The sequence below is a fragment of the Sceloporus occidentalis genome, unplaced genomic scaffold (genome assembly GCF_023333645.1).
Source record: "Sceloporus occidentalis isolate IW3139 unplaced genomic scaffold, rSceOcc1.0.p SCAF_201, whole genome shotgun sequence".
Classification (NCBI taxonomy): domain Eukaryota; kingdom Metazoa; phylum Chordata; class Lepidosauria; order Squamata; family Phrynosomatidae; genus Sceloporus; species Sceloporus occidentalis.
Genome location: NW_028317181.1, coordinates 234,404 through 258,287, shown reverse-complemented (window position 1 = coordinate 258,287; position 23,884 = coordinate 234,404). Strand labels below are relative to the sequence as shown.

General features: G+C 55.9%; 3 protein-coding genes across 4 annotated transcripts; all 3 read right to left on the bottom strand.

The window, feature by feature from the left end:
• Positions 1-799: 799 nt before the first annotated feature.
• Positions 800-2,926, bottom strand: LOC149278098 (heme-binding protein 2-like). The gene is made up of 5 exons (XM_089502382.1): positions 2,899-2,926; positions 2,533-2,734; positions 1,787-1,862; positions 1,586-1,706; positions 800-984 (listed from the first exon to the last, which is right to left on the bottom strand). Exons 1-5 carry the CDS (start codon positions 2,924-2,926, stop codon positions 815-817), a joined length of 597 nt encoding a protein of 198 aa, XP_089358508.1. The 3' UTR covers positions 800-814.
• Positions 2,927-3,080: 154 nt separating this feature from the next.
• Positions 3,081-9,502, bottom strand: LOC149278097 (zinc finger and BTB domain-containing protein 22-like). Of its 2 annotated transcripts, none has more exons than XM_089502326.1 (2): positions 9,439-9,502; positions 3,081-6,121 (listed from the first exon to the last, which is right to left on the bottom strand). In XM_089502326.1, the coding sequence occupies exon 2, from the start codon at positions 6,090-6,092 to the stop codon at positions 4,332-4,334; it is 1,761 nt and encodes a 586-aa protein (XP_089358452.1). In that variant the 5' UTR covers positions 6,093-6,121; positions 9,439-9,502; the 3' UTR covers positions 3,081-4,331. The 2 variants fall into 2 exon arrangements, with proteins under 2 accessions (XP_089358452.1, XP_089358451.1); XM_089502325.1 differs by lacking the exon at positions 9,439-9,502 and adding an exon at positions 7,960-8,437.
• A 1,887-nt stretch (positions 9,503-11,389) lies between these two features.
• Positions 11,390-22,184, bottom strand: LOC149278096 (death domain-associated protein 6-like). The gene is made up of 8 exons (XM_089502392.1): positions 21,529-22,184; positions 21,038-21,353; positions 18,920-19,775; positions 15,482-15,717; positions 15,185-15,356; positions 14,500-14,878; positions 13,919-14,147; positions 11,390-11,935 (listed from the first exon to the last, which is right to left on the bottom strand). Exons 1-8 carry the CDS (start codon positions 21,804-21,806, stop codon positions 11,876-11,878), a joined length of 2,526 nt encoding a protein of 841 aa, XP_089358518.1. The 5' UTR covers positions 21,807-22,184; the 3' UTR covers positions 11,390-11,875.
• Positions 22,185-23,884: the final 1,700 nt, after the last annotated feature.

Sequence of the window (23,884 nt, the reverse complement as noted above, 5' to 3'; positions counted from 1 at the left end):
GTGACCAGGAGGCCAGAGGCAGCCAAGAGGTCAAAGGTCAGGGATAAGAGCAGAGGAGCTGAGGACGGCTGCCTGAGATGACTGCAAAGCTCCTCCGCTCCCTTTTGAGGGTTGAGCGGCTTTTGCACTCGGGACCCAGTTTGCAGCAACAGAGGCAAGCTGAGGAGAAATGGGGATATATTAAAAGCCCCGGAGAAAGTGGGAAAGGCAAAGGATTAACTGGGGCTGCATCCACATTGGAGAAATAGCCCAGTTTGGCACCACTTTTCAGCATCCCGGCTCTAGGCTATGGAATTCTGGGAGTTGGAGTATGTTGTGGGGCTCTGCTCTGGGCCCACAACAAACTCCAACTCCCAGAATTCCATAGCCTTCAGCTGGGCTACTTAAAGTGGTGCCAAACCAGCTTATGTTCGAATCCCCCTCTGGGTGGTTTTGGGAGAATCACACTCTCTGCGGATCCACCGATTGCAAATAAAGATGATGCACCAATTGATCCTCTGCAGAGGACTGCATGGCCCATGGGCCCCACTTCTGGAAACCCCAGGAAAGGGTCCCCAAAATGGCTTGAATGCATGCAATAACAAACCTGCTTTAATCTGGTCTGTGGATCAGTTGCTATCAGGCAAACAGGATGGGTTGAGGACTGCATAGCCCATGGGCCCCATCTCTGGATGGGAGGGGGGTTCCCAGTGTGGATCTGGGGCTCAGCCCCTGCTCTCTGTCCAGCCTTATTTAAGGAAAGCAACCCCTTCCAAGGCCTGGGAAGAGGGGGAGGCTGCCTCTTTGGACTGCAGCTCCCAGCATCCCCAGAGTTTCAGGGGGCAAAAGGACAGCTGGCACTCACCGTCTCCTCGGTGGGCTTTGGGGGCTCTTCGCGGAAGGCCTCAGGGAGCATGAAATAGACCTCAAAGGCCTCTCCGCCGTCGTTGTCCGAATTCTCCCTGACCCGGGTCAGGACCGGGGAAGTCATGGGAATGGTGGCATCTTTAGGTCCAAGGGTTGGGGGAAGAGAGGGAGAAAGGGTGAGGGGGGGGAAGGAGGAAGCAGCCTTTTGCAGTGGGGGGGGGGTCTGCTCTGGGGGCCATCCAAGGATCGCAAGGGTCCCAGAGGTCATCCCTCCCGCCCTCAGCTCCCTTTGGCTGTATGGCCTTTGCAGCCGGTCAAGCTTAAAAAGTCCCCCTTGGACAGAGGGAAGCCCCCCAAGACTGCCCCCCACTCCTCTGCCCCCTCCCAAGTTTTGCACCCCTTTCTTTGCCTCCATTGAGCCCTTATGTTGGGGGGAAGGTGGGATATAAGACAATTACATATTCATCATTCATGAAACAGTTTTAAGGACTGGGGAGTGAGAGGTGGGCCTTGCCTTTGTCCCTTGGTACTGCATCTCCCACAATCCCCATCCACGAAAGGGACTGAAGGCTGTGGAGCCTCCAGGTCCAGTCGCAGTCTCCCTTAAGGGCCAAGGGGGAAAGAAGGCCTCCACTTTCCCAGGGGATGCTGGGCTAGGCAGGGCTGGGATGTGGATGCTTGGTCCTTCAGGAGGGCTCTCTGCACATGCCCTGGGTCCCCTTGTCCTCCAAAGGCTTACTCTGCTCGTTCTTGCCCTGGATGTACCGGAAGAGCCTCCAGAAGCCCTTGACCAAGGAGGGCAGGTAGGCCAGACCCTCCACACGCGTCCCGACCCATGAAGATGCTGGGTAGCGCCGACCCTGCGGAGGACAGGGAAAGTGGTTGGGGGTGCACAAGGGTTGCCCCACACCAGGGCCCCCTCAATGGAGAGTGGTCTCACCTCATAGCCGGACCCTCGGCAGGCGACTGCGTAGCCTAGGCACTCACGGCCTTCCTTGCAGGGCGGGGGGTCCTCCCTGGAAGGGGAGGAAAGTCAGCTGGAAAAGTGGGACTGAGGACTGCAAGCCCCCTTTTCCCCAGGTGGGGGAGGATGGGAGCTATAGTCCCCAAAGGTCACTCCCCAGCGCCAGGAGAGGGCTTGAAAGAGCAGGGGAGGCCCTTCCACATGGGGTTGCTCCCCCTTTCTTGGGGGGGTCCATCGAGGTCTTTGGGGACCCCAACCGGTGGGGTGTTTGTAGTCCAGACCCTCATTTGCAGGATGCTGGGAGATCTGGGTCTGGGGAGGGGGGTCTGAGAGGGACCCACACTAACCCCAATGGGGCTGCTCTGCCCTTGATCTGGATGGATGGGGCAGTCAAGGCCATGAGAGACTAGGGGGAGTGAATCAAAGGGTTTTTTTGTGGGGGGGGGGAGGAGAAAACCCCCAACAAGAGGGAGAGTGGTTGGGGGGGGGGCTTCCTCTACCCCAGGAGAGTTTTTGAGGGTGCAGGAAAAGAGGGAAAGGGTCTCTGGGTGTATGTGTGTATGTGAGGGGGGGGTGCTTGGAAGGAGGGTGGGGAAGTTCCTTTTTTTAGCAGCCACTGTGGAGGAAGCCCCCTTCTCCACATATCTCCTGGGCCCAGAGGGGAAAGTCTGGGGCACAGAGGACCAACCCTGCCCCCAAATGCCCCCCCCCGCAGCACTCACCTCTGGGCCGCTTCCCCCTCCAGACCCCCAACCAGGAGGAGGAGGAGGAGAACCAGCCCCAGACGGACCCCCCGGAGGGGGAGGAAGAGGCAAAGTCTGGGCTCAGCATTTTGGGGGGCTGCTTTCTGGCCAAAGTGGGAAGAAGCTGCAAAGGCAGATGAGGAGGGGAGGCCTTTGGTTAAGAGGAAAGACCCCCCAAATGCTCAGGGGACCAGGAGGACCCCAGGCCCCACATAAAGCCCCCCCCCCAGACACACCTTCAGGAAGAATGGGGTGCAAGCCGCTCTCTGCTCTCCCTGCAAGCAGAGCCTGCTCTCCCTTTTAAAGGCCTTTTGGCACTTCCACCCCCAAAAACACACCCCACACAAGCGCCCAGCCAGAGGCAGCAGGGCATGGGGCCAGGAATGTGGGGTTGTGTAACCGGGTGTTTTGTAACTCCCCAAAAGGGGCAGCCCCTCCTTCCCTCCCTGGGCAATTGGGGGAAGGGGTCTTGGGGGGAGGGAGGGGTTTGGGGGGGACATGGCTGACAAAAGAGGCAGCAGACAAACTGGGGAGGCTCCAAAGAGATCAATAAATATTTATAGAGAATGCTTTGTGTCCTTAAGGCCCCAAACCCCACAGGTCCAACGTTTGCCCCCCAAAAAACAAGGGAGGGATCCTCTAAACTACACAGAGAGACGGGCAGAGGGGGGTATTCCTATTTTGTAGGACTGACACCTGGGGGAGAGGATAGGTTTTGGGGGGGGGTGGGATACCCCTGGGGACAGAAACCCCCCCTTCTTCCCTAGACCATCCCTCTCCCAGGACTTTGGAAAAGGGTGGGTGCCCCCCACTCTAGGGAAGCAGAAAGGGGGCACCCCCTTGGGATGAGAGGCCGTTTGGGGAGAGGGCTCTATGGGTCCCATTCCAATGGCACACATATGCAAAAGGAGAGGGTGGTTTTAGGGGGCATGGAAGGGAGGTGGTGGAATGGGAATAGCGGCAGCATTTTTTTGGGGGGGGGGATGCTCTTTCCTGTCCTTGAGACCCCTCCCCTCAATGTGGAAATCAGAAGGGGCTGCAAATTTACATCTGCATTGGGGGAAAATGGGTTTTTAAGTCAGAAAGGGCTTGAAGGCACAAAACAGACACAAAAGGTGACTCAGTCCTGGTGGGTTCTGGGGGGGGGGGCTATTTAAAAGGCCAACTGTTGCTCAAATTGGGGGGGGGGAACAAGGTCAGCCCCACCCCATCTTTGCTCAGATTTCCTGGGCCTTCTGCCAGGACTTGAACCCAGCCCCTTCTGCATGCAAAGCAGGGGGGAGGGAGGACACTTCCCCCACATTAAGACCCCCCTCAGCAAAATGACACCTCCCCCCCATGGCAGGTTGCCCGCTTAGTGTTCAGTTCTCTTTTTCCAGATAGACACACAAGGAAGAAGTGAAATTAGTGGGTGGCTACAATAACCCCCCCCCCCAAAAAAAAATCTAGGAAAGAGAAGCCCCCTCCCATATATAATCTTGGTGGGGGGAGAGTGTGTGGTAACCAGTTGTCCTGTGTCTGTGTCCCCACTCTCCTGCCCACCCTCAGTCCTCCAAAGTCTCCTCCAATTGCATGATGGGAGGGGGCCGTGGGGGGGGGCATGGGTTCATTAGCACCATCCGGCCTGCCCCTGCCCTAAATCCAGCCCAAACTGGCTCCACTCATCAGAGTAATGCTGGATCTCCAGAGGAAGGAGCCCTCATGCTGCCGAGAGGAGAGGGCTGGAGAGCTTGGGGGTCTTTTTAGAAAGGGGCCGGCCCTCCTCTCCAAAAGGGGGTTCACATCTTGCTGCTCCCGGCAAAGCCGACTTCATTTCGGGGGGAGCGCCCCGAGGAGCAGGACCCGGCGGCCGTGTTCCCGGTGCCCCACTCGCCGTCCATGGGGGACGGGGAGGCCTCCTTCTTCGTGTTTCCACCGCTGCTGCCGCCGCTTCCATTTCCGGGGCCCAGTCGGTGCCGCCGCTCACAGTGGCCCTTGTGGCGCATGAAACTGTCCCTCCACATGAACTTCTTGGCGCAGACGTCGCACTCGTAGGGCTTGAGCCCCGTGTGGGTCTTCATGTGCTCCGTCAGGTGGTGCTTCATCTTGAACTTCTTGTTGCAGACGGGGCAATCGAAGGGGCGCAGGTTCAGGTGCATGTTCACGTGCCGGTCGCGCATGCTCTTGTGCGAGAAGGCCTTCCCACAGTGGCACAGGAAGATCTTATTCCCGTCCCCAGAGCCCGCTGCCAGCTGCACTGCCCCGTGCTCCACCGCTGGGGCTGGGGCTGAGGCTGAGGCGGCAGCTGATGCTGGGAAGACCACCACATGGTTGCCCTGCATGTCCATGGGCAGGAGAGACCCCCGCGGCTGGAAGGAGGACGCGCTCCCTGCCCCAAGCCCCCCCACGCTGGCCAGCGGGCAGCCCTCCTCCAGGCCCTCGTAGGGCGAGGGGAAGTCCTCCGAGGACTCACAGAAGTTCACCTGCTCCTCCAGCTTGCCTCCTCCACCGCCTGGGTCGGTCAATGTGCGGACGTCAGTGATGCTGAGCCCGGAGGATTCATGGGCCCCAGGTCCCACCTCCACCTCCTCGACGGGGTCTTCATCCTCCTCGCAGGTGAGCACCAGGTCCTCCTGGGAGCGCTCCTTCTTGATGAAGACCCACTGCCGCTGGGGGACGATGCTGGGCCGGAGGCAGGCCGGGCGGTGGTGCTGGCGGGGCCCCGGGGCCCCTTCGTTACTGCTGCAGCCGGGCTCCCCGCTGTCGCTGGCGTCGTCGTCCGTCTCCAGGATGAACTTGCTGCTGCCCCCGGCAAAGGGGTCCGGGCAGCGGGACGAGGGAGGACCCTTCTCCCTGGGGAAGACCACCATGGCTGCCGCCACCGCCTCCTCATCATGGTCCTCTGAAGCCTCACGCTCGCCCCCCAGAAGGGCCCCCCGGGAGTGGTACTTGCCCGGCTCAGAGGGCCCCTCGCCTGAGTCGCGGGGGCTGAAGTAGTTGCTGCTGCTAGGTGACTGGTTCTCGCTGGTCCGGCTGGAGTGGGCCCGGAAGGAGGAAGAACAGGGAGCAGCTGAGGAGGAGGAGGAGGAGGAAGAGGAGGGGGCCGTGGCTGTCCCCAGCAGCAGAGCCCCCCGGCGTTCCTTGAGCAGCTCTGTGCACTTGTCCACGATGTGCCACATCTGGAGGACGCTGCCTACCGTCAGGAAGTTGACGATCTCCTCGGCGGCCATGCTGAGCTGCCCGGTGTAGGCTGAACCCAGGACGCCCTCAAAGGCCACGGGGTCCATGACGCTGGGCAGCACCACGGAGGTCATGTTCTTCAGCAGGACCTGGTCATGGAAGTAGGGCGAGGAGGCCGCCAGCACCGCACGGTGCGCCCGGAAGACCCGCCCCTGGACGTGGATGGCGATGTCGCACAGCTTGCCCTCCAGCCGCTGCTGGTTCAGGTTCTCCAGGAGGGCGCTGGTCACCTCCGGGAAGGCCACATGGACCACCGCCAGGCCGCTAACGACACCGCCACCGCAGGATGAGGATGCGGCAGATGTGGCGGCGGAGTCCATGGTGCAGGAGACCGCCGGGGGGCCTTTCCCTAAAGGGGGGCAAAGGACAAGAACAGAGTTAGGAGTCAGAAATAACAGAACCCTGCTAATCCCAAAGGAAGAAAGAACGTTAAGTTTACATCTGACTGGGCCAGTCTGCTTCTGCACAGAACTCAGCAGCTGTTTTGTGAGAGGTATCAATTTTGTTCCTCCTGAGCTTTGGAGGGTCTCTGTCTGCATCCCTTGAACGCTCTGAAGGAGCCACAAAGGGTCCCCCTCCGGGAAAAGGGCAGCAATGTAAATGAAATAGTGAGGGACCTCGGTATCTGCTGGGGTTTGGTGCCAGAACCCCCCGTGGATAACAAAATCCCTGGATGCTCAAGTCCCATTATATACAATGCATCATCACCACCACCACACTGGGTCCTTGGTGTCCGCTGGGGTTTGGTTCCAGGACACTCTGTGAAACCCAAAATCCACGGATGCTCATGTCCCACAATCTACAATAGCCTAGTAAATGTCGCCCCTTACATAAAATGGCAAAATCGAGGTTTGCTTGTTTTTAACAATATGTTCACATCGTTGATACTCGAATCCATGGATATGGAGGGCTGACTGCAAATGCAGCCCAATCCGCTTTTGCCATGCGAGAACACAGAACTAAAAGCCCTCCCGAATCCTTTCCCCTCTCAAACACTTCTTACAGGTGTAAGAAGTCCCCTCGTCCCCAGATAATGTTGAGGTGGAACCCCTTTCCTTGCCATTGGGGTCCATTATTGCTCCATGTCCCAGCCTCCGGAGAAGGAAGCAAGCTGGCTCCGTCCTTCGTGTGGCGCCAGATAGCCAGGTATTGGATCCAGATATCCAAAGGAGGCAGAGAGAAGCAACCTCTCCTCAGGATCCCAAGGGGCTCTAGTGTAACCCCCTTCGGCCATGCAGGAATCCCCCTCAAAGTGCTCCCGGCCTCTGCTTAAATGAAGGAGGCTCTACCGCCATCCAAGGAGGATCATTTCCCACCCCTTGCGGCCAAGGAGTTCCTCCTCCCTTGCAGAAAGTGACCGCCTCAGTGCCTCCCAGTTCCTCTTTTCCCTTGGGGCACAAGAGAATGCCCTTACCATCCCAGAGGCCCTTTGCTGCCCGCCCTTTGGGTTCTGACTTTACAGGGGAGAAGAAGGGGGGGCTATTGATTTGGGAAGGGCAAACAAACCCCCCTCCGGTCTTGCTCCTAAAATAAGAATATTAAAGTGAGTTATGTCAAGTACAACAACCCCCAAAATCCACAAAGCAGCAACACCTTTATGAGAGCTTCAGAAGCTCTTACTCTGTGCATTTTGGTTGGCTCTATAAAGGTATCACTCCTTTGTGGATTTTGGAGGTTGATGTAATTTGCCATAGGGCCAACTCCACTACTCTTGGCTGCTTTCTGGATCACGGCCTATTTGGGGGGGATTACGTTTTCTGGATCACGGCCTGTTTGGGCAAAACAAATAACCCACAAAATGCTAATGGGACTGGAAATGGCAGCAATCCCATTTAGATGGGCAAAAGAGTTACATCAAGTGAAATAACCTCCAACATCCCCCAAAGAAGTGATACTTTTATGGGGGCTTCAAAAGCTTGCATCCTGTATTTGGGGCATTTTGGTCGGCCCCATAAAGACATGTCTGCTTTGTGGCTTTTGGAGGTTATTGTTGTCCTTTGCTGTCTGCCAACTATGGCTGCCTTTGGAGATGTCTCCTGGTTTATATGTAAAGTGAATGATGTCAAGAAAGCTAAAATCTGGGCAAAACGAACATCCCAAGCGGATGGGATCTGATGGCATCCGCATCCCCCAAAACGATTGCTGGGCATAACTGTGGGCCTTGCTTTAAACCATAAAGAAACGAACCCAGAGTCCAAGGTGGGCTTCGGGGGATTTGCTGGCAGATCATGAGGCTACTTGGGAAGTGGGAGCCAATTCTCCCTGGGCTTTGTGTGCCCCAGCCTGAAGGCCATTTCCCAGCCAGCCTTTCCAGGGCTTCTGGGCGCCTTGGACCATGGAGAAGGAAAAGGGTCGCTCTCTCAGCCGCCCACAGAAAAGGCTTGGGTTCTGGAGCATTCTGGGCCGCTCCACCTGCAATGCTTTCAAAACGCCTTTGTGTGTGAAACGGGGTTTGCGTCCACTGAGGAGGCCAAGGTCCAAAGCGCACCGCAGGAATAGTAATCCAGACTGAGTCTTCACTGCCCTGGCTCTGTGCTCTGGAATCCTGGGAAGTGTGGCTTATTGTGACGGAGGAGGACAAATGTCCCCCAAAACTACGATCCCCAGGATCCCCCGCATTGAGCCAGGGCAGCAACAGCCCCCCAAACGCACTGCAGGAACAACTGTCCAGTTTGGGAGGGCTTCGGCTGCCCTGGCTCAACGCGGGGGAATCCTGTGGCTCCCCAGACCCCCCAATACCCCAAAGAGTCCAGGCGGGGGCTGAGGGAGAGGCTCCAGATGTGTCCAGAAGCATCTTTTGGGCGAAGGCCTGCGGCGCAAGGCGCGTGGCGCAGGGAAGGCAAAGACCCTGAAGCGCTCCTGGGCCCCAAGCGGAAGCGACTGCGGAGGGAGCCAACCTGCGCAAAAACAACGTTATTCATAACAGTAACAATAACAACATCCCTGGCCCCCGCTGACCCCTGACCCCAAGGCCAAAGCGGACCCCTTCCTCCCCCACGTTTGTGCCTTTTTCCTGGAGGGAGAGACTGCAGCTCCCATCATCCACAGCTCACTTACTTACTGCTGTGTTACTCATTCTGCCATAGCTTCCAATGGGGAAAGGTGGCAGGGAGGGGCGTTTGCAGCTCCCATCATCCACAGCCCGCTTATGAGGGAGGGGAACAAATGCTCCCATCATCCACTGTCCTGTCGCTAATTCTGCCATAGTTTCCAATGGGGAAGAGTGTTGGGGGCGACGACTGCTGCTCCCATCGTCCACAGCCCACTTACTAACTGCTCTGCTACTCATTCTGGCAGTTTCCTTTGGGGAAGAGTGGCAGTGTGTGTGACTGCAACTCCCATCATCCACAGCCCATTTACTAGTTTCCAATGGAGAAGGGTGGCACTGGGGGCGACTCCAGCTCCCATCATCCACAGCCAATGGCCAATCTTGGGGAGAGGAGACATGCCCCCATCATCCACTGTCCTGTCGCTTATTCTGCCCTAGTTTCCATGGGGGAAGGGGGGCAGTGGGGTGACTGCAGCTCCCATCATCCCCAGACCCTCGCCGACCCCTCGCCCCTCGGCTGCTTATCCCTTGGGCAGGGCTGCCTGGGGCTGGGCCGACCGCACCTCCCATCATCCCCCTCGCTGGCCCCCTGCTGCGAGCGAAGGAGGGAGGCCTACCCTTCTCCGGCGGCGGCGCTGGGGGCCTCCTTCCTCTTCCTCTTCCTCTTCCTCTTCCTCTTCCTTCTGCAGAAACAGCGGCCGCAGCGGGGGCCTTAAAGGCGCAGGCGCAGAAGGAGCCCCGCGCCCGCCTCCCCTTTAAGGCGCGCCTCGCTCTCCTCTTTATTACTTTAGGGCCCTCCGAACAGTTGGGCGGAGGCCCTTCTTTGCGCATGCGCACCGTCTTAAAGGGCTCCTTTTCCGCGCATGCGCACGAGGCGGCGCCGGTCCCAGAGGCTGGAAAGGACTCGTCCCCTTGATCCCAGTAGAGCGGCGGTTGATAGACAAGGATCCAGGCGGGGAAAGAAGGCAGGCAGGCAGGCAAGGGCCTTCGGAGGCTGGCCCTTAAGAGGCCCTTCCGGATGGGTCTTCTTAAAAGGCGGGGAAGCGGGGCGTCAAGAACTCCAGCGACAGAGAAGCCGAGCCAGGCTTCCGGGCGAGAAGGGTCATGATGGCTAGGAGCAAAGGCCAGGACCCACCGAGAGGCTCCAGGGATGAGGCATCAGGGCTGGAGGAAGAAGGGGAGCAGAGCACCCGCTTCCCCCGGGCGCCTTCCTTCCCTCCCTCCCTTTGGGGAAGCCCCTGCCCGGGGCCTCCTCGGGGGAAAGAAGGGCCACCCCTTCGCAGACTGCCGCTCCCATCATCCCCACTCTCCTGCCTCTCCGGGGCCGATCCCCCTGGGACAGGCAGGCAGGCAGGCAGGCGGGGGATGCTGGGAGCTGCAGTCCACACAGAAGGAACCTCCCTCAGGGAGCCAAAAGGCCATCCCTTTCAGCATTTCCCGGAAGGAGGCAGGGAGGAAGAATTCGGCAGTGCTTTTAGCACCCTTGGAGGGGTTCATCTGGTCCTGGAGGCTGCAATTCCTCTACTATCTCTTGACTTATTCTGTCCTCTGCTCCATTATCCTCAGGTTGAGCCCCTTTGCCTTTTCTGAGAAGACGGAGGCAAAGAAGGTCTTGAGTAATTCTGCCTTTTCTCTATCTCCTGTTAGCATTTTGCCATCTTCTCCACGCAGTGACCCTACTGTTTCCTTCTTCTTCCTCTTGCTGCGGACATATCCAAAAAAGCCCTTTTTGTTGTTCTTAACCTCTCTAGCAAGCCTGAGTTCATTCTGTGCTTTAGCTTTTCTGACTTTACCCTACAAATGCCTGCTATTTCTTTGAATTCCTTTTTCATGATTCGCCCCTTTTTTAATTTCTTATACATGTTCCGTTTCAAATTTAGCTGAGCTGAAAGTTCCTTAGTCATCCATCCTGGTTTCTTGAGACACTTCCCGTTTTTCTTTCTCACTGGAACTGTTTGAAATTGTGCCTTCAGTATCTCCCTTTTGAGAAAGTCCCATCCGTCCTGAACTCCTTTATCTTTTAGTATTTCTGACCATGGAATCGCCCTCAATACTTCTCTAAGTTTACTGAAATCCGCTCTCCTAAAGTCTAGGATGCGTGTCTGACTCTGCCTGGCTTCTCCTTTCCACTGTATTACAAACTCCAGGAGAACATGGTCGCTTCCACCTAAAGATCCCACCACTTGCACCCCATTAACCAAGTCATCCTTGTTGGTTAGGATCAGATCTAAAATAGCTGACCCCCTTGTTGCCTCTTCCACCTTTTGGACCATGAAATTGTCTTCCAGGCAAGTGAGGAATTTGCTAGGCCTTGAGGATTTGGCTGAGTTTGCCTTCCAGCAAATATCAGGGTAGTTGAAGTCTTCCATCACTACTACATCTCTCCTTTCTGAGTGTGTGGTCATCTGTTCTAGAAAGATATCATCCAATTCCTCAGTCTGACTTGGGGGTCTGTAGTAGACTCCCACCGTAACACCCTTGTGGTTTCCCTGCCCTTTGATTCTTATCCAGAGGCTCTCTGCCTGGCTGCCAGAAGGGAGGGAGGGGGAGGTCCATCCCTACAAACACACACAACCTCCCCCCAAAAGAACCCCCCCAAGATGCATCTCACACTTAAAGTAATCAGTACAGAAAAATATTCTTTATTTCTTCCCTCTTCTTTTGGAAAAAAGCCCCCAACAGTTTCCAAAATTTCAGAGCATAAATGTACAAAAGCCCTCCCCGCAGCCCCCAGGAAGGAGGGGAGGGGAGGGGGAATAAAAGCCCCCCCCAAAAGGTGTGCCCCGCCGCCCCGTGCCCCTTGCCTTTGCCTCTCCCTCCTCCTTCCAATTCCATGCAGTGGCAAGAAAAGCCCTACAAAAGCGTCCACAAAAGCAAAACAGGAAAGAAAACCCTGCAGGTCAGGGGGTCCGGAGACCCCCCTCGCCCTCCATCCACACGTGCACACACAACCAGACGCCCTACAAACATGGTAGTCCCCCCCCAAAGTCACCAAGCAGAGGGGTCACAACAGCCCTGCCGTGTAGACTCCAAAGGCTGGCGGCAGCGGCGGGCCTAATCTGAGTCTGAGAGGACAATGATCTCCTCTGGGTCGCACTGCGTGGCCACACTGGTCTGTGCAGAGAGAAAGAAAAGAAGGCATTGGAACATGCGCAGCATAGAAACCACTCCATCGCTCCCTCCATGCATGCGCAGGGCGCTCTGGCCGTCACTTACTGCTACTGTACATTCCTTCCTTCCTGCCTTTATTACAGACAACAAACCACAAGGGAAAATACATACAGTGGGCCCCCCACATTCCCTGGGGTTAAGGGGTGCATCATCCCCATGGAAGTAGGGGAAAACATTTGTGCTGGTCGATGACCGCAACAAAGATGAACCAAACCAAGCTGAACTATTTTTATTACCTGAGATTACACCTCTCTAGGAACGTCTACTGCAATTCTATGGTCAGCATCTGCTGAACCGCCCTGGAGGAGCCACGAATGCCTAGAGAAGGCCTCTCTCTAGGTACCTATAGGACCTCGGGGGCAACCCTGTGGTCAGCATCTGCCGAACCGCCCTGGAGGAGCCACGAATGCCTAGAGAAGGCCTCTCTCTAGGAACCTATAGGACCTCGGGGGCAACCCTGTGCTCAGCATCAGCCGAACCGCCCTGGAGGAGCCACGAATGCCTAGAGAAGGCCTCTCTCTAGGAACCTATAGGACCTCGGGGGCAACCCTGTGCTCAGCATCAGCCGAACCGCCCTGGAGGAGCCACGAATGCCTAGAGAAGGCCTCTCTCTAGGAACCTATAGGACCTCGGGGGCAACCCTGTGCTCAGCATCTGCCGAACCGCCCTGGAGGAGCCACGAATGCCTAGAGAAGGCCTCTCTCTAGGAACCTATAGGACCTCGGGGGCAACCCTGTGCTCAGCATCAGCCGAACCGCCCTGGAGGAGCCACGAATGCCTAGAGAAGGCCTCTCTCTAGGAACCTATAGGACCTCGGGGGCAACCCTGTGCTCAGCATCTGCCGAACCGCCCTGGAGGAGCCACAAATGCCTCTCTCTCTCTCTAGTTTCCCACACTCACCTGCGGACTACAGTTTCTACCGCCTTTGTTCACCAACATCATTAAAACTGGACTTGCCACTTCCATTTCCATATACAGAATCTGAGTTTGAATTTGAATTGACTTTCTCATACACCAACATTTTTCCACTCCACCAAATGCATCTGAGGAAGTAGGCTGAAGCCTAGGAAAGCTCATGCTGCCAACCTCTTCCTTTCCGTGGGCCTCTAGGTGCTACAAGATCTCTCTGCAGACTGATTCTGCAGATTAACACTGCTATAGCTTTTAATTCTTTTAAAGAACTGTTTTCTGACACGGTTGAGGTTTTCAAGGTTTCAAGATTAAAATTAATCATGAATTTTAATGACAAATTTGAGATGTGGATTGGTTTAATATGTAGACATGTTATTTGTCCTTTTACACTGATGTGTGTTTTGACCGATGTTGCTGTTTGTTATTTGTTGTCCCTGGCCTCGATCCGCAGGGAGAGGCAGGCAGGCTTTTTAATACCATAACAAGGTGGCTTTTATGCGGGGAATGGGTTTTAGATTAGGTTTTTAACTTGGATACTTTAATTGTTTTTTTAAAGTGCTTTTGTCTTGTGAGCCGCCTTGGGTTCCTTTTGGGGAGAAAGGGGGTATAAAAATGAAACGAACAAACAAACAAATGTTGTTGTACGGCGGTTGTGGCTGCTGAAGTGGCGTGTGCCGATTTTCTTATCTTTTATTAGCAGTCAAGTTTTAAATTATTAGCAATTAAGTTTTAAACGTGAGTGTAACTGTTTTAAACCATGGTTGTAAAAACAATACTGCTATCTAATTCCTTTCTCACTCTTGTACAGTAAGATCTGAATTCAAATCTTGTTTGCAATTACCATAAGTCACCTTGGAGCCCATCCCTGGAGAAAGGCGGGGTATAAATTCAAATATGGCTCTTTAAACAGCTGCTTCTTCCCAAGCCCTGCCTGCCTGACGGGCTGGGGTTTTGGGGGGCTCCAGTGTGCCCCCCTTGTGGCCGCAGACGGACCCCTCCCCAGTGGCCACTTACCTTGCAGACCTTGGCCAGGGGGAGGGCCTGCTCCGGCTGCTGGGGGTCCGACTGGGGGCTCCCGAGAGAACTGGAGACCAGGCCCAGGCTGGGGGAGTCGGCGCAGGTGGAGTCGGCCAGGGGGGCTGGGCTCTGGGTGGTGGGCGGCGAGCTGAAGAGGACCACCTCTCCCTGGCCATCTTCATCCTCCGCCTCGGAGGACCCCGTGCTGGGCACCTCGATGCAAGTGCTGCGATGAGGAGGAGCAGAGGCAGCCATGTTGAGGGTGCGTGGATTGGAGGGAAGACAACCGTGAGTTAGCGGGGGGCAAAGGCAAAAAGACATGCAGAGCACACCTTTGGGTGAGAAAGCATTGCACCCCCCTCCGCTTGCCCCAATGGGAGCAATGGAGCAGCTGCAGGGGGGCTGAGAGTCTCTGTGATCCCATTAGCAGCTGTTATGGGGCTGGCAGGCCTTGCACTTCCCTCTTCCTCTCCACCCCTTTCGCTCCCTTAGGGTCTTGCAGAAGGGTGATCCCCAGCCCTGCGCCCATCCAACGGCTCCTCCCTTCGACACAGCACCAGCCGTGCCCCTCAACTGACCTGTTGGACACAAGGTGCTCCTGCCTGCCCCGCTTCCTGGGGGGTTGACCATTGAGGTCATGGAGGGCCGCGACCCCCGACTGGGGAGAGCTCCCATTCTCCAGTGTCTGCCCGCGCTTGGCCAGGGGGTGGGGGGCCTTCTGGTTGCGCGGGATCCCATTCTCATCCAGGAGGAGCACCTCCTCCGTCTCCAGGAGGGGATGCCGTGGCGCCGTGGCCTCTTTTTCGTCGTCGTCCCCCTCCTCTTCTTCCTCCTCCTCCTCTTCCTCCTCCTCCTCCTCTTCCTCCTCATCCACAGAGGAATAGAGGACAACCTCCATCACCTCAAGGTCCATGCGCTGGTCAGCCTCTGCCTCCCGGGCAGCAGAGGGCTCCTCGTCTGTAAGGAGAGCATCACTCACGTGGTTCTCGTGATCAATCTCCCATTTCACATGGTTTCACCCTACTTACACCCCCCTTTCTTCCCTTTAGAAAATAGCTCTCAAGAAGATGTGACGCAAATTAAAAGTGCCTGGTGCTCCCTGGGAAAGTGGGGTGTGGGGGTGTCTAGAGAGACCCCCTCAAGCCACAGGCAGTGATCCTTCTTCCACATGTTATCCGGCCACAGACCCCCCCCCCCACTGGCGCCTTGTCTTCCTGCCATGCTCCTTTCTGCCCTTTGGCCCCCCAACCGTCCACGGCCTACCTGGGGGCAGCCCCTCATCGTCGTCTCCGCTGTCCAGGCCCTTTGCCAAGTCCACCTCCATGTCAGACTCAAAGGAGGACTCCTCTTCTTCCTCCTCGTCCTCATCCTCCTCTTCCTCCTGTGGGTTCTCCCGGACGGGGTCTTTGTTGCTCCCCACTGGATTCTGGCTGCCCTAGGGAGGAGAGAGAGATTTAGCCAAACACGAAGAGATACTCGGTGTCCACTGTGGGGTGGACGCTTCTCTTCAGTGGGGAGCTCCCAGCTCTCCCACCACATCCCTGGCCACAGGCCCAGTACCTTTTGGGGGGCAGACACCGCTGCCCCTGGATCGGCCTCCTCTGTGGGGGAGGCTGGCCGGCCCTTGGCGGCTGTGGTCCGGCCCCCCTTCTTGCGCTGTCGCCATTCCGTCTCCTCACTCTGGTCCTGGAGCTGCGCAAACTGCGAGGTCACCTCCTCCAGCCGCTGGACAGCCTTCTCCCGATTGTGCCTCAGGCGGCGGGCAAGGTCCCCATCCGTCAGGGCCGGGTCAGCGCCTGCCCAAGGAAAGCCAAGAGGGTCATGGGGGCTGCTGGGGTTCCAGGTGGGGACAGCCCCCGTGGCAAAGGGGGCACACACTACCAAACCCTCCCTAGCCCCTCATCTGCCACACACACCCCGAAGCCATTCGTGCAAAAGGATCTCAGGGTCTTAGAAGACCACAAGTTGGATGTGAGCCACTAGTGAAATGCAGCAGCCAAAATGACCAGTGCAATTCTGGGCCACATCAAACAGGAGTCTAGCGTCCAGACTGAGATGATTGTTAGACCCATTCTATTCTGATTTGTTCAGGCCTTGGGGCATCCTCTCTCCAGTTCTGATCACCGCAGTTCAAGAAGGATCACAGACCAACTGGAAGGCATCCAAAGAAGGGTGGCCAAGATGGCCAAAGGCCTGGAAACCACCAAGCCTTCTGAGGAGCAACTGAGCCAACTGGGTATGTTTAGTGTAGGAACCAGAAGTTCCAGCCGGCGAATCTCTCTCCAGAGAAGGAGGGAGTGCGAGATTACCCGCAAGTGCTCCGAAACACCGTTCCCCGCAGGGAGACCATGGAAATCTTAAGCGAATTGAGCAACGGGACACGGGTTCTGGGATTAACACCAGGTTCACTGCCTTAGTGAGTCCGTAATGGACACTGGACCTGCGCAAGTCCTCGCTTTCTTAATCACCTTTGTCTGTTTAATTTACAAAGTCCTTCCGACCGATGGTGAAATTAAAGCCTTGGTAAACTGCCTTCGTTCTGTAAACAAGATCTAAGAAAATTAAGACTGTTTACAAATTTGTAGCTTGAAGGAACGTGGCTCAACAACGTTTTAAATGCAGGAAGGGAACAGTAATTTTAGAAGATACAAGATTTCTTACTTTATTCCTTTTGATGGCAAGGTCTTGTGAATACTGGCATTTGTTAAGCAAGGAAGACAGACTGCCCTGGGAACACAGATATTGTTAAGAGAACAGAAGATTCAGAGCAACTAGACGGCGTTTAGTAAAATTAAGAGGAAGTGGCTAATACACTTGGCTTGATATGATAATTATACAGAAAGCATCTGAAGATTTATTTTTAGGACCATCGCATGGGAAGAAACCATAAGACAAGGAATGGTAGTTTGGTGGCAGATGTCGTGCTGATGTTGTTATTGTTATCAATGTGAAGATTGTTGTCTATATGTGAATTGTCTTGTATTCCGTTTTTTGTCTTTTTGTTTTTATAATGAAAACAATAAAGATTATTTTTTTAAAAAGAACAACTAGAAGGCGTTCAGAACTGAAAATATCACACAAAGACTAAATTCTTAGCTGTACAAAAGACAAAGGAGAAGAACCCCTTGTGAGTCTTGGGTTTTCTTTTTAGTTGCTGGCTTTACAGAAGATGGAGCAATGCACCGGAAACCTTACAGAAGTTGCTAGAAGAGACAGACCAGGCCTTGAGAAAGGATGGCATGGCAAGACTGAAGGAGGGGCTGGGGCAAGATGTGAAGAGAGCGCCCAAGGATTTTAAGAAATCCCTAAAGCAACTGGTTGGTGTTGCAAAACCAAGGCATGATAAAGGGGGATTTTTGGAAACTGAAGTTGAAAACAAGAGGGGAAAGGTTTTGGACAATTTGATGCTGTTAAAAGGTTCTAGTTTGTTGGCAGGCTCTCTGTTAACGGGAAAAATGACACAGAGGTCAGGTTGAGTTGATGGATGGAAGAGCTTTTAAAACTAGAAGAAAACTGAATCCTGGAGTATTGTCAAGGTGAATGCGGAAAGCTTGTTGTCACAAAATAGTCAACATTAAGACTTCGAGTGGAACTGAGAAGGACATGTTAGAATGAGAGCGACTAAACTGGTCATCATTTGGTTTCTATCTCAGACAATACAGTCGGTCCTTCCCTTACGCAGGGATCCCTTCTGGACCCCCCCCCCCCCAACGTAAAGGAAATAACATGCATGTTTGAGCTCCATTGAACACAATGGGGTTTGTGTATGGTGCATGTGCCATTACTACTGGAGTGTGGCTTCAGCGTAAGCCAAAAGCTGCGTATGGCGCGCCCGCATATGGCACAGGTGCACTGTATCTGTTTTGACAGACCCATGTGTTTCTTATGTGTTCAAGACTGTAGGGCAGGAGGAACAGCCAAGAATAATACAAAGGGAAGAACAATGTAAAGAGCGTGTGGTAAAATGAGTTAAGAATTTTGGCTAAAACAGAAAAAATAGATCAGTGGGAAAATGTGTGGATTTTTTATTCTGAAAAATTGTTATAAGACATTATTTAAATTGCTTCAAATGTATTATGACTGAGAATTTCTTTAAAAAATTAATATTCAATTAAAACTGGAACTGTTCACTTTTGGAATGATGTACAGTTAGAAAAGAGTCATGGAAGATTAATTTAATATATGAACACAGCAGAAAGACTGTTATATGAGGAAAAATGGAAGAATGCAACACTACCTTCAATGGAGGAATAGTTGTGGAAGGTGGCACATTTAGAAGGTGATAAATGGCGAAAGGTCTGGAAACTATGCCTTATGAGGAGAGACAGGGAGCTGGATGTATGTTCAGGCTGGAGAAGAGAAGATTAAGAGGTGACAAGATAGCCCTCTTTAAGTATTTGACGGGATGCCATATTGAGGATGCAGCAAGCTTGTTTTCTGCTGCTCCAGAGAACAGGACCCAATGGAGCAATAGATGCAAGCAACACGAAAAGAGACTCCACCTAAATCTCAGGAAGAACTTCCTGACAGTAAGAGCTGCCTTTGTCAGGTGGCGGAGTCACCTTCCTTGGAGGCTGTTTTAAAGAGAGGCTGGATGGCCATGTGTCAATGGGGATGCTTTGATTGAGAGTTCCTGCATGGCAGAAGAAGAGGGTTGGACTGGATCAGGGCCCTTGGGGTCTCTTCCAACTCTAGGATTCTATGATCCTAGTAGAAATTGACAAATCATTTCATCTTAGAGAATGTTAGTGATATTTTTAAAGAGGGTGCCCTCCATCCCATTCATTGGTGCATTTCAATTCTCCTGCCTGAATGTCACTCCTTCCCTTTATATAAAGGACGGGGATGTTTTCCTCTGCTCTGGGGCACAGAGAGCATCCACTGATGGCCAGGAAAACTCAGCCTCCCTCAGGATGGATGGGTCAAGAGCAGTCCCTGTGTCGAGCGCATCCCTCCCGCAGCGGACCCCACCGCCTGACCCCCTTCCCACTGACTCACTGGGCCGGTACTGGTCGGTGAGGTGGCTGCCAAAGTTGTAGATCAGGTCGAGGTGCCGGCGCTCCTGCAGCCGGTTGCCCACCTCCCGGAAGGCATCGGCGGCCATGCTCTCCATTTGGCGCTTGGGGAGGCCCAGACTGTGCCGGACATTGGCCTTCTGGACCACCTTGAGGATGTCAGCGTAGTCCGGGAAGGCTTCCTGGTTCCGGTTGATGAGCCGCTCGATCCGGCGGTTGACCTCTGGGTAGCGGGTCCCCCGGTAGGGAATGCGCTGCTCAATGACCCGGCCGGTCAAGCTGTTGCAGTCCTTCAACTCGCAGAGGCGCCGGAAGATGTGCATCATGCGCCGCTTGAGCCTGCTCTCCTGCAGGTAAGCCGAGTCCTCCCGGTCCAGATCCGCCAGGTCCAGCTCCCGCTCCTGCAGCCGCCGGATCTCCTCCGCATAAACCCGTAGCAGATTCTCCAGGTACCGGATGTGGCGCCGGGAGTCCGGCCGCGTCTTGGCCGCCTCCGGGGCATCTGAGGGGGCGGAGGTGGCCTCCTCCATGGAAGCTGCAGTTGCAGGGTCTTCACCAGCATTGGTTGCAGCCGCAGCATCCCTGTCCCGCACAGCAGGGGTGGCACTGGCGATGGGGAGCTTCCTCCGCTGGGTGTGGGCCTTGAAGACAGTGCACAGCTCGTTGATGTAGACGTAGATCTTGCTCCGGCGGGCCTGGACCCGGGTCAGGCAGCGGCCCAGAACATTCCGGTATTCCACTGATGCCAGGAAGTCCGGGTTGGTCTTTTGATGCCTGCCGGCCAAGTAAGGCATCACCTCTGGGTGGTCTGCTGTGTGCTGGGCGCAGAAGGTCACAAACTGTGAGAGGGACAGAGAGGTAGACGTTGGAGGGTGCCAATTGGGAGAAGCCCCCACAACACACACACAATCGCACAAGGGCAATGGTACCACCTCCCAAACTCTCCCTGGAAACGAAAATGACTAAAGTGAGACTGTCCTACTTTGCAGATATCATGAAATGGCACGACTCGCAAGAAAAGACATTAATGCTTGGAAAGTTGGAGGGCAGCAGGAAAAGAGGAAGAAGGCATTGCAGGTGGACGGACTCCATCAAGGAAGCCACAATGGCTGCCCTGAGTCTCCAAGGCCTGAGTGGAGCGGCTGAAAACAAGGAGATTTAGTGGCCATACGGTGGCCATAAGGCAAAGCTGGTTTTGATGGCGCCTCATTCCAAGAAAACAAGGCGCCAATAGTCAGGCTTTTATTTGTACCTGAGACGGAGCCAGGCTCTGCGCTTGTAAGGCCTGAGCAGGGCTATGGATAAAAGGCTGATGTGAGAAAAGGACCTCATTTTTGACCATAAAGTGGGCGTGAGCCAGCAGTGTAATGCTACGGCACAAAACCTGAATCCCACTTTAATCTGCATTAAAACTGCCATTGCTTCTAATTTGAGGGAAGTAAATCAAACTCTATTGTAGGCCTATCAGGCCTCATCTGGAGTCCTGCTTTCAGTTCTGGGAGCCTCCTTCCAAGAAGGATGCAGACATGTTGGAGCAGGTTCAGGGAAGGGCAACAAGGACGGTCAGAAGCACAGATTTCCATTTCCGTGTATTTGTATTTCCAGGCTTCCTGGACAAGGAATCCATTGGAAGACTTTCTCTCTCTGCCACCTGCGCAGATCAAGCTCCAACACCTTTCAGGAAGCAATCATGCTTAGAGAGACAGCCAGACAGCCATTGCAGTGCTCCATCCACCTTTGCTGGGGTTAGGAGTGAAGGATCCCCGTGAACATGGGAAAACCAGAAATAGGAAACCCCACTATTCCTTTTAGCTGAGGGAATAGCCCTCTAGGAATCTCCATGTCCTCCGATGCAACTCTATGGTCAACCTCTGCCAGAAGGTGGCCATAGATTCAAACTGGAGGACCTTCAAATGCCTGGAGAGGTGTCCTCTCTAGGAACTTCCAGATTCTATGGCCAACTTGTGGCAGAGTTGCGCTGGAGGACCTAGAGAGTCCTGGAGATGTCCTCTTCATCAAATCCGCAAACAGCCCAGCCAGAGCCGCAGAGGCAGAGGGCCGCCGGGGGAGCGTGCCCCTCTCTCCTCGGGCGAAGGCTGACCTCTGCGAAGAGCCGCTCGTTCTCGGCCTGGAGGCTGGCGGGGTCCTTCCCGGGGGCTGGGGGCTTGGGCTCCGTCCTGCCATTGGTCTGCGGCGGGGGCACGGCTGGCGGCAGGGCCGGGGAGGGGGGCTTGGCTGCTTCCGGCCGGAGGGGCGAGGCGGGGGCCTCGCGGTCGCTGTCTTCCAAAATGAGGCAGCTGCTGTCGGAGGAGGAGGAGGGCGAAGGGGAGGCCATGGCCCTCTCAGCAGCAGGAGGCAGGCGATGGCGGCAGCAGCATCCCTCCGAGGCGCGGGTCAGGAGACGGGGGGGGGGGGTCCTGGAAGGAAAGGGAGAAACACGTCAGTTAGTCAGTCAGTCGGGGGGAGGATAAGGGGGCTGGGCTGAGAGAGGGCCCCCATTCCTCTCCCCAAAGGCCCGGGCCCCTCGGCGTTTCCTCTGGACTTTCGGGGGCGCCATTCTGCCCCCAAAGTAGCCCCCTCCCCCGCCCTCACCGCAGGCGCTTCTCCGCTCCCCTTCCTGCCTTCCTGCCTTCCTTCCTCGGGGCGCCGCTTCCTCCTTCCCAGACACACAGCCGACTCCCTCCTCTCCTCACCGCCTCCGACGCGAGACCGGAAGTGCAGGCCGCGCCCTCTCCATGGGCGCCGCCATCTTGCCGTACGGAGGCGGGCGGGAGCAGGCGCCCCCCCCACGAGCCCCGCCGCCTCCCCCGCCCCGGCCTCCCGCCCCTCCTTCCCCCGCACTTCCGGGCCCTTGCCCTGGGCGCCGCCATCTTGCCGTACGTACTCTTCCGTGACCCGCGCGGCCCCGGGCTCCTCCTCGGACGGAGGAGGGCCTCGCTGGGCTGCCTCTCGCCGGCTTCGGCCCAAAGGGCTCCTCGAGACCGGCCACAATCCTCCTCAGCCCGGTTGCCAGGCGACGGACGGCTCCGCGCATGCGCCCTCCGCTCCCTCGAGCCTTTCTCCGAGCGGGATTCGAAAGAAACCGCCTTTCCCTTCTGCGCATGCTCGGTGGCGGCTTTCCCTGGCCGGCCGGCCGGCGCCTTCCGTACAGCAAGATGGCGGCCCCCGCTGGGAAGGTCCAGGAAGTCCTTCCGGCCGGGCCCCTCCCTGACGAGACCCCTCTGCGCATGCTCCCAAGGCCCGGGGCGACAGGCAGCGCTCTTCCCCCGGCCCTTGCCTTGCCCTCAAGCCCTTCCTTCCTTCCTTCCTTCCCCGCGGCCTCGAGCAACAGGGACCCACCTGGCGAGGACTGCGCCACAGTCCCCCGGCTGCCCCCGAGGGAGGCAGGGAGGGAGGCGTCTGGGGATCACGGAGGCAACGAGGAGGAGAGGCAGCCGCAGAGCTTGGGAAGCTTGCAAGGAGCAGCAGGCGCCCCTCTTGGGCGAGAGAGAGCGAGGAAGTGGCCGCTTGGGGCCCCTAAAGGTCGGCTGCAGCTGCCCTTCGGAGCCTGCGGCGCAGCCTTTCTTTGGGCCAAGAGACGCTTGGCTTCCTTTGGGGGAGCTGGCGGCTTAGAGAGAGCCAGAAGGCAGAGCATCACGGAAAGGGCGCTGCGGGGGACTTGAACCCGGCCCCTGGCCTCCCGGGGCAAGCAGCCCTGGCCCTGGCCCTTGCAGCCTGCTCCACGGGGGCCGCCCTCCCTCTCCCTCTCCCCCGCAGCGCTCAATACAACCGTCTCCTCCTTCTCTTGCCGCCGTTTTGTTTGGGTTTTATGATGGCTTTTCCGTTGTCAGATTTCCTGAGAAGGTTCTGGCCCCAACCCAGCGGAGTTATACAATTGGGGGGTCCCCAGGGCCCCCTCGGCCCTTGCGCAACCGGTTACGCAAAAGGTTATGCAACAAGCCATATATAAACACATCTGCTCGTGCAACTGGTGACGCAAGCGGGTGTGCAAGGCCCAAGGGGCACCCTGGGATGGCCACTGACTCCGGACGCTGGACACAACCCTTTCGCCCCGAAACGTGGCACCGAGCGACACTTTCCGCCAAACAGCCCATTGAGCTCCGGCTGGAGCCTCTCCAGCCAGGAAGAGGCAGCCGTCTTGCTTCCTTCAGCGCCAGGGACCAGAGTGGATCCAAGGGGCAAAAAGGGGGTTCCCCCTCAGCCTTAGGGACACAGCGGTGCCTCCACATCGGCCCCTCATGAATGTGGGAAAGCACACGTAAAACACCCCACTGTTCTTTTTGCCCGACAGAAGACCTCTCTAGCAATCTCCAAGTCCTCCAGAGCAACTCTATGACCCACATCTGCCAGAGATCGATTGTAGAATCGTGCTGGAGGACCTACAAATCCATAGATAAATGTCTTCTGGAGGAAATTATAGGTCCTCCAGCACAACTCTATGGTCATCTTCTGGCAGAGCTGCGCTGGAGGACCTAGGGATTCCTAGAGATAACCTATTAATCCAAACTGCAAATGCGGAGGGCCAGCTGTACGTATTTTGGCCATGAAGAGCAGCTGGACAGTGAAACAGAAACCCTCGGAGGGGGCCAGACTCTCCATCTTCGGAGGCCTTTGAACAGAGATTGGATGGGGCCCTGACCCTGAGTTTTAGCCCTGAGGTCCTTGGCTACTGAGGAGACATCCTTAGCTGTGGGATGAGACTGGAAAGTGCAGATGGTGCTGGCTGAGCATCAATGGTCATGCAAAGCAGGAGAATGGGGGACACAGTGCTTTCAGAGCTTGGACATGCCCAGTGGTGCTTTCTGAGCTGCCCTCCTTCCCGACTGCAGCCCCAAGCCCCCCCCCCCCAACCATGGTGCCAGGCCTGGAAGAGCTGGACGCTGGTTGGATGGGAGGGTTGGGGGCCAGTGAAGGAGGGGGACATGAGCCCCAAGAGGACCCTCCCCTC

Coding starts and splice junctions, on each gene's coding strand:
- LOC149278096 (XM_089502392.1), bottom strand. CDS start 21,806: ATGGCGGCGCCCAGGGCAAGGGCCCGGAAGTGCGGGGGAAGGAGGGGC. Junction 19,776..21,037: donor ACGAGCGGCTCTTCGCAGAG/GTCAGCCTTCGC, acceptor TCCCTCTCACAG/TTTGTGACCTTCTGCGCCCA. Junction 15,718..18,919: donor CACCGACCAGTACCGGCCCA/GTGAGTCAGTGG, acceptor TTCCTTGGGCAG/GCGCTGACCCGGCCCTGACG.
- LOC149278097 (XM_089502325.1), bottom strand. CDS start 8,002: ATGATCTGCCAGCAAATCCCCCGAAGCCCACCTTGGACTCTGG. Junction 6,122..7,959: donor AAGCCCACCTTGGACTCTGG/GTTCGTTTCTTT, acceptor GCCCCCCTTTAG/GGAAAGGCCCCCCGGCGGTC.
- LOC149278098 (XM_089502382.1), bottom strand. CDS start 2,926: ATGCCCTGCTGCCTCTGGCTGGGCGCTT. Junction 1,863..2,532: donor GAGGGGGAAGCGGCCCAGAG/GTGAGTGCTGCG, acceptor CTCCCCTTCCAG/GGAGGACCCCCCGCCCTGCA. Junction 1,707..1,786: donor GCCGAGGGTCCGGCTATGAG/GTGAGACCACTC, acceptor TGTCCTCCGCAG/GGTCGGCGCTACCCAGCATC.